The 15,256-nt window shown below is 35.4% G+C and overlaps 1 protein-coding gene across 3 annotated transcripts; it reads right to left on the bottom strand.

Moving 5' to 3' along the window:
• Positions 1-4,734: 4,734 nt before the first annotated feature.
• LOC145109478 (methyl-CpG-binding domain-containing protein 9-like) lies at positions 4,735-14,784 on the bottom strand. Of its 3 annotated transcripts, none has more exons than XM_079046644.1 (13): positions 14,413-14,784; positions 13,057-13,481; positions 12,635-12,713; positions 11,485-11,530; positions 10,528-10,660; positions 10,049-10,093; positions 9,108-9,953; positions 8,541-9,035; positions 7,719-8,378; positions 7,548-7,625; positions 6,869-7,276; positions 5,667-6,521; positions 4,735-5,248 (listed from the first exon to the last, which is right to left on the bottom strand). In XM_079046644.1, exons 6-13 carry the CDS (start codon positions 10,064-10,066, stop codon positions 4,931-4,933), a joined length of 3,678 nt encoding a protein of 1,225 aa, XP_078902770.1. In that variant the 5' UTR covers positions 10,067-10,093; positions 10,528-10,660; positions 11,485-11,530; positions 12,635-12,713; positions 13,057-13,481; positions 14,413-14,784; the 3' UTR covers positions 4,735-4,930. The 3 variants fall into 3 exon arrangements, with proteins under 3 accessions (XP_078902770.1, XP_078902771.1, XP_078902772.1); XM_079046645.1 differs by having other exon boundaries at positions 10,536-10,660; XM_079046646.1 differs by lacking the exon at positions 10,528-10,660.
• Between the last annotated feature and the right edge of the window lie 472 nt (positions 14,785-15,256).

Below are 15,256 nucleotides of genomic sequence, written 5' to 3'. Positions count from 1 at the left end.
AGACACATTGACCGGAGGGTCTTATCTGATTATAGCCATGAGAGGCTACTGAGATGTGTGTGGTATTTTGGGGAACTCACTAAACTTCGTGCTTACCGTGTTATGTGTTATGTATTTCAGGTTTTTCTCAGGATCGCGGGAAGACACCGGCTCGATTGTACACACCAGAGAAAGAGTTATGTTTTGAGGATCCTGGATTATTCAACGAACCATTATGGAGATGCGTTTTGTAAACTAAATAAATGAGATTTTGTGAAATGCATTATGAGATTTATATGAATTTGAAATGAAAAATTTGTTTGGAAATTTTACGGTGCTACATCTAATCTTTTCTTTAGTGTAACCCCTTTTCTATAGGGTAACAGGAGCATATTCAAACAAAATTGTGCTAAAAGACATGTCCGACAATATGTATTTGAAGAAAAAGTCATATTTTTAACAAAACTAAGGTAAAGTTAATAAGAGTAATCAACATTGAATTAAGTTACACCAATTCCAACTCAATATCCTGGAGAACTATCAATCTAATCCTGACCCAATATCATCTAAATAATACTCCTGCACAGGTTCCAACCAAGATCTGGAATAATAACGGTACACACGGAACCCACTCCGCAAGATACGTCCCCCTGTAGGTTCATCAAGGACTTTTCGGCATGCAAGATGGCATATTACTACCATTGATAACCCAGAGAATAGCAGAGAACCGACCCGAGATCTGACTTATCCACCTCTCTCTCAATTCTGAAGCGATACAGATGCCCAATATCCACTTTGAAGTGGCAGAAGATGACATGGCTGCGAACATCTAACGAAATCCTGATCTTGATGACAAGAACTAACTATAGGATCTTCCTTCCTGAAGGATTCTAAGGATCCACAGACCTTGGGTTTCAGATGAACCCCTAACTGCCCTGCGACAATTCTGGCCTGAAACGCCCCGAGACGAGTACCTAAAGCTCCAAAATCCCTTCCTTGGCTGAATGAAAGACCACCGAGGTCCATTCCCAAAACTCTGCGAGTACTTTCCGATGAGATGTACTCCTGCGATCGCGCATCGATTGGCCCAGGCCCTGCTCTTGAGTCGGAACCAGAATCTGAATCTCATTCCTGAGTGCTCTACGCCATACTGAACTGACATTCCAAAGATCTGAATGTACCCAATAATCCTTATCCCACAGGCTTCCTGGATTCTCCAAGACTCTCCCTAATTCGAGTATGGATCATGTGCTTTTAGTAGTACGGGCCCAATACTACCTTCCACACCTATCCATACTTTCCTCAAGGATCAACCCAGGTCCTCCAAGTTACCCTTTCAAACTGATTCACTCAAGTCTCACTAAACCTCACTTCCAACCTACTGAAGCGTATCCTAGGTTTTCCTGGGTTCCCGAACCCACCCAGTCCTCAGCTGCTGAAAGATTCCCAGTAATGTCAACTAGCTACCTTATGAACATAGCCACATGCAACACAGATCAGATAATCCTTCGAGTAAAAGACTCATCCCTATAACGGTTAGACTCAAACGAGAGCTGCGCAATGGGGTCAAATCTATCACTCTAAGATTATCCAGCCTGTGCCAGATGTGACTTAGCATATTCACTTAATAGCTAGCTCACATTACTAAGAGTCCCACAAAGCACAAAGCAAGCAGCATTCAGACAAAGGAAAATCTAACCAACATATTTCAATCAATCATTCAATCCTCTTATTAGGAATCTATACTAGCATGAGATTCTAAGGCTCATACAATCAAGCATAACCTAAACAAGCTATCATATCACTGACTGATCAGTACTATCATGCAGCTCAACAAGCACATACAGCAGGCATATAAGGCATCTTCCTAGATCCTTAGCCCTAATCTAGCATGCAGTTCTCAGACACATACAGTAGGCATATAAGGCATCCTTCCTAGATCCTCAGTCCTAATCTAGCATGCAGTTCTCATAATCATATCATATCATAACTTAACATGTATGGTTATCTTGGGGAAAACTTACTTGAGCTCGGCTGATTGCACGCATCACACACATCGTTCTTTTCATGAAACAAGACGTCATATATAGATTGTCATCAAAACTAAGGGATAAAAAGTAGAATAGTGACTAAACTACCCCTCGCAATTTAGTTAAGCGCCTTAATCAACATTAATCAGCACTAATCACGTTTTATTGTTGAACCATTAGATCAATTATGATCAAATGCTGAAAATTGGTCCCCTTGTCTCATAAATTAATAATGGTCCCAAATGAACCGCTACCTATTATTATATCCTTAAATGGATTTTTTTATTGCATACCCAAAAGAAGGCCATCACGAGTCCATGTAACACAATTGAAAATGAATAGATCATTGGCCAAAAAAGCCTGGAGAGGCATTGAACATGCCATGATGTTCCAAACATTAAAACTTCTAAGTGCAATTGGCAACTGTTGGTGATTCCTTTAGGGTTTAGATTAGGTCTCTTATGTATCCCTATTTATACGAAGTTTAATATCACTATTTATTAATAAAAACAATCTATTATCTTACATGGTATCAGAGCTCTAGGTTAAAAACTCTACCGCTGATAACAACCCGCAACCGCCGCCCTTCACCTCCGGCGACCTTCTCTAATAGTCATCGGAGGTCTCTTCATTATGTTCCATATTTTTTTGTTTCTTCTCTTCTCCGCCTAAATAATAAAACAGCCAGGTGGCTCCAAACCAGAGCCTTTTCATAGGCTTTTCTACTGCCTCGTCTACTTCTGCCTCCTCATCTTCCGCCTCCTCCTCAGCTGGTCATTTCTTCAGATCTCTTTTCCGATTCATCCCCTTCTGATGTTGCGGATGCTTCTCTCTGATGGCACCTTCTCCACCGATTAGTTTATGATCTACAATCGTGTCTCTCTATCAACATTGCAGTCGCCGATCTTGCAGGAATTGGCTCCGTCCGCCGCAGCTCGAGCCCTCTTTCTTCCTCGTTGCCTTTCTCCGGACTCCTCTGCCTCCGGTCACATGATTGTCATCGTCGCTCCTCTCTTCTTATACAAAGGAACCGCTGTTGGCCCTCGCTTCTTCTCTGTCCTTCTCCGACGAGCACTTGTTGTTATCCGTCATCGTTAGAGCTTTGTCACCACTGCTACTGTCTTCATTTATGTTATGTTATGTTTTTGTTTTTCCAGTTTAATCGTCCCCTCCCGATCAAACTGCAGGGGGATGTTAGTGATTAGGATTTAGGCCCAATCCCTTTAGGGTTTATATTAGGTCTCTTATGTATCCTTATTTATATGAGGTTTAATCTTACTATTTATCAATAAAAACAATCTATTATCTTACAGCAACTTGCTAGCTACCTACCAAATAGAAGTATCACCAGTTTTTGTTCCAACTGAAAATGAAGAAGAAAAAGTGACGTGAAAAATCTAAATTGATAAAGAAAATAAAAACTCCAAACCTTCAGCTATGCCTATATAGAACTAATGTAAAAGCAGTGTGGTGTATTGAGGGTGAAAATCCATGTTGTTCACATCTAAACCTTGAACCTAAGATTCATATACAAAGTAACTTGTCAATTCATTATTGCAAATTTAAAAGGTCCCTTATGGAACATGTTACATTGTTATTAATAATTTGCTTGAATTAGCTTATTAGTTCTGAAACAAAAAGCATATGAAAACGGATTTTTGTAATTCGAATCTAATTAAACTTACTGGGGTGATTTCACCATGTAGCTCACAATGGTCTTGAATATTGCCCCGACGATCACATAAAATCACATTCATACGTACAAAGCAATATATAACACAATTAAATGGCGTAAATCATAATAACTATAAAATTAATGAACAAATGGTGAAACTTTACCTCTTTGGTCCAAAGTCAGGTTTCCATCTTCAAATGTTTTATCCTGAATGAATTGAATGATTGGAAAAGTTGATTAACTTCGATGAATTTTAATACCTACGCTAGAAAAAGTGATTTCCATTTATCACCACCAGCTTTCCTGACTTATTGACTTACTCAAAGATAAAGAAAAAGTGAGAGATCCATCGAAACAGAAAAGCTAAAATTCAACAATGGAGCAATACTCACAACAGGCACAAATTTGTTATTCGGATGCTTTTGTTTGTACTGTGTATCCGTAAATCCTAATTCGAGGCAAGGGACCTTCGGTAAATGGTTTCCTCTTACGTCCTTCAATACGATGACTCCCATGCAATGGAATTTTCTTGAAAGAGCTGATGACAACTAAAATTTGTCATGTCCTGTCTTAAACTATAATTCAGAGAAACAAACACAAAACAAACACAAGACAAAATAATTACGTCCTTGGACCCTCCACCTCAGCTTTTCACGCGTGAAGAGGTATCCACTCCGGATAGCCTCAGAGAAGGAGATTGAAGGGGGAAAGAGATGGTTGTTGAAAGTAATTAGCGTTTGTGGCGTTTGGTTGGAAGATGAGGTGGTGAGCCAATGGGAGGAGCAGAACCTGTCCAAAAGGGCTAAATCCAATTCATTAAAGTTCTATCGCCAAAATGATATTACCCAAAGACAAAGGGAGGTAAAATGTCAAACTTCAAAATTTCTGTGGCCAAAGTAAGATCCAATAAAACTATACTATTCCCTAAACCTCGTGAATTAATATATGTATATAATAATCATTATATTTGTAAAATGGATTTTGCATGATTGTTTTAACTTGAAAATTTACTTTTCTGATCATCAATATAAAATGGCTTTTGCATTATAGTTTTAATTTGCAAATTTACTTTTCTGATCATTAAGATGGAACCAGGTATAAAGACATGAATACCCTCTTGATCCTGTCATCAAAATAGCCCCGGAAAACTTGTAAATTCGATAAACTAAAACACTTACAAACACAATCTTTCATAAAACACACATAAACTCCAAACAAAAACTAAAACATGGGATAAACATGCGGATTATGGAATGATGTTTTGGATTTGCTCCTTGATTTCTTGTTTATCTTGTGGTTTCTTTGGTTTCTTTCTTTGTTCCTTGTGTTTGTCATCGGGGTGTTTCCGTTTCTTTGATAGTTTTTGGCTGGAAGAGGTGGCGGCGGTGGTGGTGGTGGTTTTCTGGTAGTCAATGGCGGCATCGAGTGTGTAGATACGAAGAGCAAGGGCGGAGATGGTGAATGTCTTGGCAGCAGCAGCCATTGATGACCAGTACCACCACCATGTGTTGTTGATATAATCTGTCTTGATCATGGTTTCTAATACCATAGTTGCTTCAACCATCTGCAATCCAAAAACATAAATATTAAAAATTAAGAAAGTAATAATAATATTAAATAACTAGTATTTTTGGTTCGGAATTCATCAATAAAAATACAACTCAAGCTTAACTTATTTTCACAAAAATGATGATGATTCTCACTTTTACTTTATTCAAAGAGAACTAACTAGTGGACATGGGGATTATAAAAAATTGGAAAGTAAATGCAGTGGGCATCTGAATAAAGTGAAAAATATGAAAAACATCACAAGATAGGATTTTAAAAGAAACATCTAGTGGATGTTCAAGTTATATAGCAATTATGCTTTTTATCAACTCCACACAACTTCACACATAATACATGTGTTGTGCATGTGTAAATGTATATGTGTATGAATATGTATGTGTGAAATCAAAGAGAGGGCAATATAGTCATTTTACCTCATATACGGTATTAGCTGATTTAACAAATGCACACCATTCAGATCTCCATTCAGAACTTGACCTGGACCCTCTTTTTGCTCCGTCGGGAAGTGCAGCTTCCATGTCCAACAGATTCATCTTCAACCATCTTAATGAATCACAACCAAGGCTGAGTCGACCGGGTCCCATTTGACTCACCAAACCCAAATCCAAACCACAATCACACTTGTTCTTCTTATGTTGTTCAAATTCAACATTTGTGAAAAAGGTTTCATGGCATTTAACACAGTGGTATCTACATGGCAAAACGGGTTCCAAACAACCACACCTATGCCATTTTGCCATGTTCTTTCTTCTTGGTTTCTTCACTGAATCCGGATCTGTATTGTATTTCGCCTCCAGCAACTCACTTGCCTTTGTAGCAAGTCCGTTGTTATGTGAAAAGACCGTTTCGCCGTTGACAGAATTTGCTCCCGTTTGTTGACCATGTTTTGTGATTGATTTTTGCCACTTTGAGATCGAATTTCTCAATTCTCTTCTGTTCGGATCGTTTCGTTTGAAGTAGTTGATGAGACTCTTGATTTGTTCGTCGGATTGGAATAAACGCCATGCACCGGAATCGGAATCACACATTCCGGTCTCGTTGACGATGATTCCGTGATGTGTGCTTGTGTTTGTGTTTTGGAATCCCCAATAGAATCTGTTCTCGGAATCGATGCCTAAAAATTCCTTGCGTAAAGAGAGCTCTTCATGATTAACAAAATTTAGGGATTTTTTTTCTTCCATCACATTCACATCTAGCTCTGTAAAATTCGTACGGATAAGACTGGTTTTCAATAACTCATCGCATAGAAATTTGAGCAAGAAGGTTTTCTGCATTAAAAAAAACATACAAGTGAATGACCATTTTACCCTTCTGTCAAAAAAGTGATGATGAATAACAAATTATTGTTTATCTAAAAACTGCACAAACTTGTAAATGACAAAACTTTAAGAGTAATATGGCTGGCAAGAAATTACAGATTGGTAGGATTTAGGTAAAGGGTAATAAGGCAAATAGAAAGGTCTGAATGAATGGAAAAAACAACCCTCCTTTCACTTAACATATTAAGAATTTCTATCTGTATTAAGTCAAAAAGAAACACACCTACAATCTTTTTTATAAATCATATATCCAGACAGGATTAATTTAAAGAAAGAGAAAGAAAAAAAAAACTCACCTTATCTGCATCTAATTCCCAATACTCTTTTTCCTTCAAGGCAGTGGCTATATCCAAAAGCTTAGTTGTTTCTTCACAATTCTTATCAACAAATTGTAAAATATTTACAAGACCTTCTGCTTCGTTGTCCTGCTGAGGTGGCACACAAATGGGACAAAACCAGTTGCCTTTTGGGATTTGAGAAAGAGGGGGAGTCAAACAGTATGTGTGATAGTCTGCTTCACACATATCACAAAGAAGTACTTTTCCATCATCTTTATTAATCCCACATACATTGCAGATTCCTGTTTCCCAGGGTGCTTCGGGTATTTCAGTTGAAGTTATAATCTTTTCAAGCTCCTTCTCTATTTCCTCAATAGGTTTTCTGTTCATGTTATCTTCATAAAATCTCCTAACTAGAGTCCCTACCTGCATTAATAAAATCACCTTAAGAAATCTTACTTTATGTTTTTTTAGACATATTACAACATTGTATAGATAAATTAACAGGTTTTTATGCCATGTCATCGTCCATAATTATTGTGGAATATAGTGCTGACATGGCAAAAAAAAGTTTGGTGATATCATGTGGACTATGAGGAATAATCTGAAAGTACAACATAATAATAATAATAATAATAATAATAATAATAATAATAATAGATATATGAAAAACACATTGCTATAATAAGAAACAAACCTCCTTTTCATATCGCAATTTAAAACTACGTGACATTTTATCCACCTCTTTAAATTTCCTGCGTAAGTTAATCCACACCTGCAAATCAAAAAACATTAAAAAATGAATCCACAAAATAATAAAACCTTAAAAGCAAAACAAAAAAAGAGAAGTTTAAAGAGAATATCTTACCTCCTTAACGTCCTCAAGAAATGCTTCATGTGAAGCACCATATGCCCCATGAAACAATCTCAAATCAATGGTTCTTAAATCAATAGGACGCATCGACACAGATCCAAAAACAATTTTTAAATAATTATCATTACAATTTAAGTCCCTTCCAACAAGATTAAAAAGAACCTTTTTCTTTTTATCAACAAGAACCTTTTTCTTCTTATCATAAGCTGCTGCCACCTGGCGTAATACCACACGACACTTTTTCATCACTGTATTTGACAACATCTTGGAGGTTTTGATTTCTTCCATTTCCATGCCAGGTGGGGATGCTGTATGCAGGCCATCGGATACTCTTTTTAAAACATCGATTACGGCTCTCTTTGTGGGCCCGGATGCGTTGCCCTTGTACACGTCTTTTGAAATGGAAGCTTCTAGAAGCTTCTTTGCCCATTCGGGTGGGTTTTTCTTTAAAGATTCACGCACACAATTCCGAATTCGGGACCCCACATTTGTAGGCAGCTTTCTTACAGGATCAAGCACTTTCGCCCACTCTGGAATACTAAAATCTGTTTCCCGCCTGTAGTTTTCCAAATTGTCAACTTTAGTCCCTGCAAGTAAAATACTCCTTTCTCTTTTCCGTTTGCCAAATACTTTCTCTACAGCTCTTCCAAGCAACTGCAAAAAAAGGCAAAAATGTTACAAAAACCTCAAATGAGAACCAATATTGCCAAAAATAATAATAATAATTGGAACCAAAACTGCAAACTCGGGGACCAAAATGTAATTTACAATAAGATTTATTGCACGATGTGAATTATATAATAATAATTATCTCACCTGTGCGTCCACATCAGAGCCTGCAATGCCAGCTGGCGATCCAGAGAAAATAGCATCATCACCTTGCAGACAGCGAATGAGCTTCGTCTTATTACCAACAGCAGTGTTCTTAGATCCCATTAACAAGCAAGCCAAGATATATCTTCTAGCCACTTCTGGCCACGTCAGCGGATTAATCGGAAACATTTCTAAATTTACTTTTTTATCCTTGTCCTTCTCTGTATCTTTAGCATCACCGGTTACTTTAAACGCATTAGTTATTTTTCGCAGGAGCTTACTCACTAGCCTAGGTAGCAGTGCCATGTGGACAGTAGTCAACTTGTCAACCTTATGTTTAACACAATTCATTTCTACTGTTTCCAGAAATGCCCCTGCCCCATATCCATATGTAACAGGCCATGGGGTAAGATGAAGCTCATTTTCAAGATCTTTATACGATAAACAATTTTCTTCCACTTCGAGAACTTCTTTAAAACGGCATAAGAACTCATATACCTGTGTAGAAAAGAAGAAAGATCAGAGCATGTTATGAAAAGACAAGAATACCCTTGTACGAATAATGCATACCTGAAGAAGGTCGCCTGTTGCATTAGAAGACAACCTTGAGGAAATGAGACTCCCAACAGGAAAAGGCTCCACGTCCTTTATTTTAATTTTTTTATTTGAAATTGTTGAAGATGAATCACGTAAACGATCTTTGCATAATATATATCCTGAACAGGCTTCTACTCCAGGGAGTTGTTCTATAAATTCTTGAACAAACTCAATGTCTAATCCAAATCGATACCCTCTCAACCAATTTATCAATAATTTTGAAAACTCACGAGTCTCCTTGTCACCATGAACGACAGTCGGCACACTGACACATTGTTGCGAATGTAAAAAGTTCTCCAGATCTATGCTAACCTCCTGCGTAAAATGAACAGATGACAAGAAGCTTAAATCTTCCGCATGCCTACAGTAACACTGTAGGCCACCGTTCCGGTTGATAATTTCTTCGTAAACATCAACAATCATTTTCAATAATAACTCCCATGTTGAAGATAGTGATGACCCTTCAAAATATAAGTCACCAATTACATCTTCATACACTATCTCATCACCAATGTCCTGATCTATCTCAGTCAGCTCAGTCACAACATTGTCATGCTCCTCAAGGTCTGCTCGACATAGAATAGTTTGACCATATTGAAGAGGTAATTCTAAGCAACCGGACCTTGTGATTTTGAAAAGGGGTCCACCTTGACTGTTATTCGACACCTCACATGTAAAAAGTGAGCCGGTAAGCTTTTCATGCCAACAGGATTTATACCCAATTGGCCAAATATAATTGGCCCCGTAGTATAATGGGCTTGCAATGATTTTTCCAAATGAGAGTATATAAAAGTCTTCAAATTGTACCGGAAGTTGAATCTAAATGTAAACCATAAACATTATCCAAAATGTAAATAATTGACAAAAAAGAGATGAACTAAAAACGATGGTCAATAGTAAACAATCTGACTTACATTGATCTCGTGTGCCATCAATCTGATATCTGAATGAAGCGGAACCTACGACAAGTGAAACAAGTCAATCAATTGAACTACATTCAAATTCAAATTTAGGGAAATGATCTATTTCTCCAAATTTGCAACTATTGATTCGATTTTTCGATCTAAAAGAGAAGATTAGTTGGGATCTCACATTACTAATTAAATCATTTGGAAATTGTAACAACTTGAAGTAAAAAATGTCATGCGAACAAACCCAATTAAACCCTAGATTTAATAAAGGTGAATCGCTTCTTGATTTCGCCATCAATTCAAAATTTGGTGAATAGAAAGTATCTTGAATTGACTAGATTTACGATTGTAAAGGATTGCAAATGATTTACAACTAGAATACCTGGTTTTTAAGGCTTCATAAGAAAAACATTCATCAATAAGTAGAAAATAGGCGATCGATAGATAAATTAATAGAATAGATATAAAATGAGGACATTCACCTGCTAACCTTCTAACCTTCAACCTCCTCTATTAGGATTTGCTGCCTATCTCTCAGATTTAGGGCTTTTAGGGCTCTTAGGGTTTCAGACTTTGACTTGAAATCCTCCTATTAAATAGATGCATTTTATAGACCTACACGGATCAGGTTAAATCAATGAAATCTTACAAAGAGGGCAATATGGTAAATTCACAATACTCGGTCTTATTTACCAATTTAATTGATATGGCAAGCGGCGGAAGACATAATCTATTCCACTCTTTGCTATATAGATTTTCGACTTAGTAACAATTACCAAAGTACCCTTAACTTGGAATGCTATATAGATATTCGACTTAGTAACACTTAGGCACTGTTTGGCAAAGTAGCTGAAAAACTATGTTTTATCAATAAGCTATCTCAAACTAGTTTATCAATAAGCTAGCTTATAAGCTACTTTATAAACTATGATAACTACTTTTATGGTTTTACCAAACGCTAAATTACTATAAGCTAGATTATTTTTGCCAAACATGGCCTTAGAAAGATTATTGTAATCATTTCTCTCATTGTGTGTATTGATCTTGATAGAGAAGCCCGAATATATGTTTGTTTCTTCCTTTTTGTAGGATTTGAACTATGAAATCTTGTTTTGTGTGTTGGAATCAATCTCACGGCATGAGAAAGGCGTTGTTTGGTCACATATTATTTTAATGTTACAAACAAAAATATTGTTAATAATTATAAAGAAAATGGATATAGATATGAAAAAATGGGAATCATTCCAACATTTCATCCCTTCATGCCAAAACGCACCAACCAAGAATATAATGCTGACTTTTTAAGAAGAAATAACACCAAACATATGATGGAGAAAATGAACTTAAATGGTAAAATAATTATTTAAAAGATTTAGTATATTTCATTCCAAATTGGATAAATAAAGCAAACCCACGAATGGAATGGTAATGGACCATACCGTTACTTTCTTCGTTACATTTTTCCCCAATCCTGTCAAGAGAAGCCTATAGCAATAAAAATATGTTATTTTCTTCATTATATTCCACCTCATTATGCAAAGGAATGTTATAGAAAAAAAAACATAAAACCAAGAACAAGAAAAAAAAAACACAACTTTAATTATTAAAGCAATAAGATAGAAAGAAAAATGCAACCAATATATTGAAATGACCAGAAGGATAATCAAACAAACATGACAAGAAATAAGTTATAAGAATATAAAACTACAAAGAAGAAATGTATACATTGTTCCTTGTTATGCAAATTAAATAGATTGACCATAACTATAACTAATAACAAAGTTTAATTATTTCAGAAGCTTATGTTTCACAATGTAGACTTTATATAAGTATTGCGCATAAGCCAAATTATCTCAATTCAATAAATTATATATGGAGTTTAATTTTATATGATGGGTCAAAGTCGATGCACATTTATGCAGCAACATTCCACCTTTTCCCAATTTATACAGCAAACTTTTCCCAATTTATACAACAAAATGGCAACAATATTTTTCTTAAACGACATAATATATATAAGCTTGAGATTCCAAATTAGATAACGAAATCTTTCCTTTATTATTTCTTTTGAGAAAAAACTTGCCTTTTAAGATCTTTCTTCTATCATATATTCTTATATAGTAAATTGAGGGGCCAAGGAATGCATAGTAACATTGACCCATATTCAATACTTGGCATATCAATACTATTAAAAAAACTAAATGCAAATAAGAGGCCTTATATATAGTACATCATGAGACTTTATTATTATTTAATATTAGTGTATTACTCACTAATAACACAGCTAAGTTTCATATAACAATGAAATAAATAAACTACAACTATAGATACTTGCAATGGAAATACTGCATAATAATTACTATGTGTAAGAATCATGTTGATGATCAATGTTTATCAACTTCAAGGTGATTAATTTCATCTTCAAAAAAAGAAATTTGTGCACTTCTCACCACAAACTTTTGCTAACTAACTGAAAAAGAGAATTTAGATTTCAACTTCGATACAAAATTCTTCTAGAATTTAGATTTTCTTACCAAAACAAAGTGAACCAAAGAAATAATAATAATATCGATAATAATAACTTGATACCTTCAATTGCCATTGCAAGTAGCCAAATCTTTGATATGATTGTGCCTTCTATGCATATCCATTGACCAAAAACATCTACCTGTTATGATTTCAAAATTGCTTCATTAGTAATGTGAAATCCCAAATAATCTTCTTTTGTTAGATTGAAAATTTGAATTAGTAGTTGCATATTTAAATAATAAATCAATTCCCCAATTATAATTTTGATTGCACTTCAAATGAATGGTTTTGTTACAATTGTTTTAGGGCCAGATTCATTTAGATATCAGATTAATGACACATAAGATTGAGGTATGTTCATCTTTCTGCTGTCACATTAGGTTTTTGTCAATTATGTTCATTTTGGAAGATGTTTGTTTGCCATCAATTATAAGTCTTGTTGGCACGGAAAAATATAAGCCATGTTGGCATGAAAAGCTTACCGGCTCACTTTTTACATGTGAGGTGTCGAATAATGGTCAAGGTGGACCCCTTTTCAAAATCACAAGGTCCAGTTGCTCAGAATTACCTCTTCAATATGGTCAAACTATTCTATGTCGAGCAGACCTTGAGGAGCATGACAATGTTGTGACCGAGCTGACCGAGATAGATCAGGACATTGGTGATGAGATAGTGTATGAAGATGTAATTGGTGACCTATATTTTGAAGGGTCGTCGCTATCTTCAACATGGGAGCTATTATTGAAAAACATTGTTGATGTTTATGAAGAATTTTATCAACCGGAACGGCAATGTACACGAGTGTGTTACTGTAGGCATGCGGAAGATTTGAACTTCTTATCATCTGTTTATTCTATGCGCCACGTTAGCATAGATCTGGAGAACTTTTTGAGTGTCAATGTGCAATCTGTCGTTAAAGGTGACAAAGAGACTAGTGAGTTTTTAGAGTTGTTGAAAATTTGGTTGAGAGGGATGTATATTATGCAAAGATCATTTACTTGATTCATATTTAACAACTTCAAATAAAAATAACTTACTTTCTCTTTTACATTCCACTCATCAGTGACAACAAAATATGCAGAGTATGTTATTTTTTTTTAAAAAAAGCATAACAATCAAGAACAATAAAAAATAAACTTTATGAAAGAAAAACACAACTTCAATTATTAAAGCAGTAAGAAAAACATAAAAGCAACCAAGATACTGAAATGACATTTTTGTCGGTGCGAAAAGGAATGTGAGGTTAATAATAAGGATGAACAAAAAGATAAAATTCAAATAAAATGAGAAGAAATAAGTACTAAGAATATTAAATACAAAACCAGAAATATATTTAGATTCTAGACGGTCAAATGTTGCGCAAATAAATAGATTGAGCATAACCGGTAACAAAGTTTAAATAGTCTGGGAGCTTATGTTTCCTAATATTTATTTTATATAAGTATTTCGCGCCAAATTATCTCAATTCAATATATTTATTTCGGTAGTTTATTTTCTCATCAATCCTATTAAGAAAACCAAAAGCAATTATGAAGCTTACATTATCATTTACTATTATTACTCAATACTATCACAGCTGAGTTTCATATAGCAATGGACATTATTGCATAATAATTACTATGACAAGAATCATGTTAATCATGAATGTTTTCTCAACTGCAAGGTGAATAATTTTATTTTTCATAAAAGAAATTATACACTAATTGATCTAATTTAACAACAGAGATTTTCAATCCTTATCGATTTTCTTGTTAGTTGGACTAACCCATTTGGCATCACAATTTAGATTTTCTTTTTAAAACAGAGAGAACAAGGAAATTAATAGTAATACTTGATACCTTCAATTTTCGAATTTTTGTTTCTGGTGGAATGATGCTTGGATTTGAAACCTAACGGACAATGACCATAAAGCAGCCTGTCAATCAACCACTCTCCGCATATCCTCAGACCAAGAACATCTACGGTGGCGCCGCCTCCATTCCCGACCACTCAAAGGGGAAACGGCAGGGCGAAACGTCGGATTCTCCAAGAACAATCGTCGGTGTATGGTCTCTGGTGGCTATAGGAGACACGTCGTTATGGAATGATCTAAACAAGGAGAAAGCGGCGTCTTCGCCATTGAGTTCCAAAGAGGCGTGACGAAAAATAGTGCCATCATCCAACCAGGGTTTCCAGGCGACATGGCCGCCATTGTTTTGTGTAACAATGGGTATATTCAGCATTTCAGCTAGCAACTTTGGGTTGCCTTTTATTCTATTTTTGAAGAGAAAATTATACGAATAATCCCTATGGTTTGAAATAGTTTGTCATTTGGTCTTTTCAACTTCTTTTTTAACATGGAAAGTATTATGATTTTTTTTTTTTATGTTTTTGATCCCTCACTTCTGACAACTACCGTCAGCCTATTCCGGCAACCACTGCCAAAATAATATAAAATCCCACCTACTTATTTAATCAGATCTTCAACCTGTTGAAGATCCCAACCACACGAATTATAAAAACCATACCGATACTTATCACTAACAAATGTTATTATCAAATTAGAGTATAAAATATAAACAAAATCGAGCTACTAACTTAAGACTTACAGAACATCATGTCAATTGAAACCACAATTTTGTAAAAAAAAATTTACTTAACAATACTCATAATTAATATATATAAGTTATAAGAAAGATTTAC

This window comes from Lactuca virosa, chromosome 4, assembly GCF_052849685.1.
Source record: "Lactuca virosa cultivar CGN04683 chromosome 4, Lactuca_virosa_CGN04683_v6, whole genome shotgun sequence".
Classification (NCBI taxonomy): Eukaryota; Viridiplantae; Streptophyta; class Magnoliopsida; order Asterales; family Asteraceae; genus Lactuca; species Lactuca virosa.
This window is presented reverse-complemented; position numbering and strand designations above follow the sequence as displayed.

What these genes read in the sequence shown, in the direction of transcription:
- LOC145109478 (XM_079046644.1), bottom strand. An exon ending in TTCTTGAGGACGTTAAGGAG is followed by an intron (nt 7,626 to 7,718) that starts GTAAGATATTCT and finishes TTTGATTTGCAG; the next exon opens with GTGTGGATTAACTTACGCAG. An exon ending in CAGCTAATACCGTATATGAG is followed by an intron (nt 5,249 to 5,666) that starts GTAAAATGACTA and finishes TTTGGATTGCAG; the next exon opens with ATGGTTGAAGCAACTATGGT.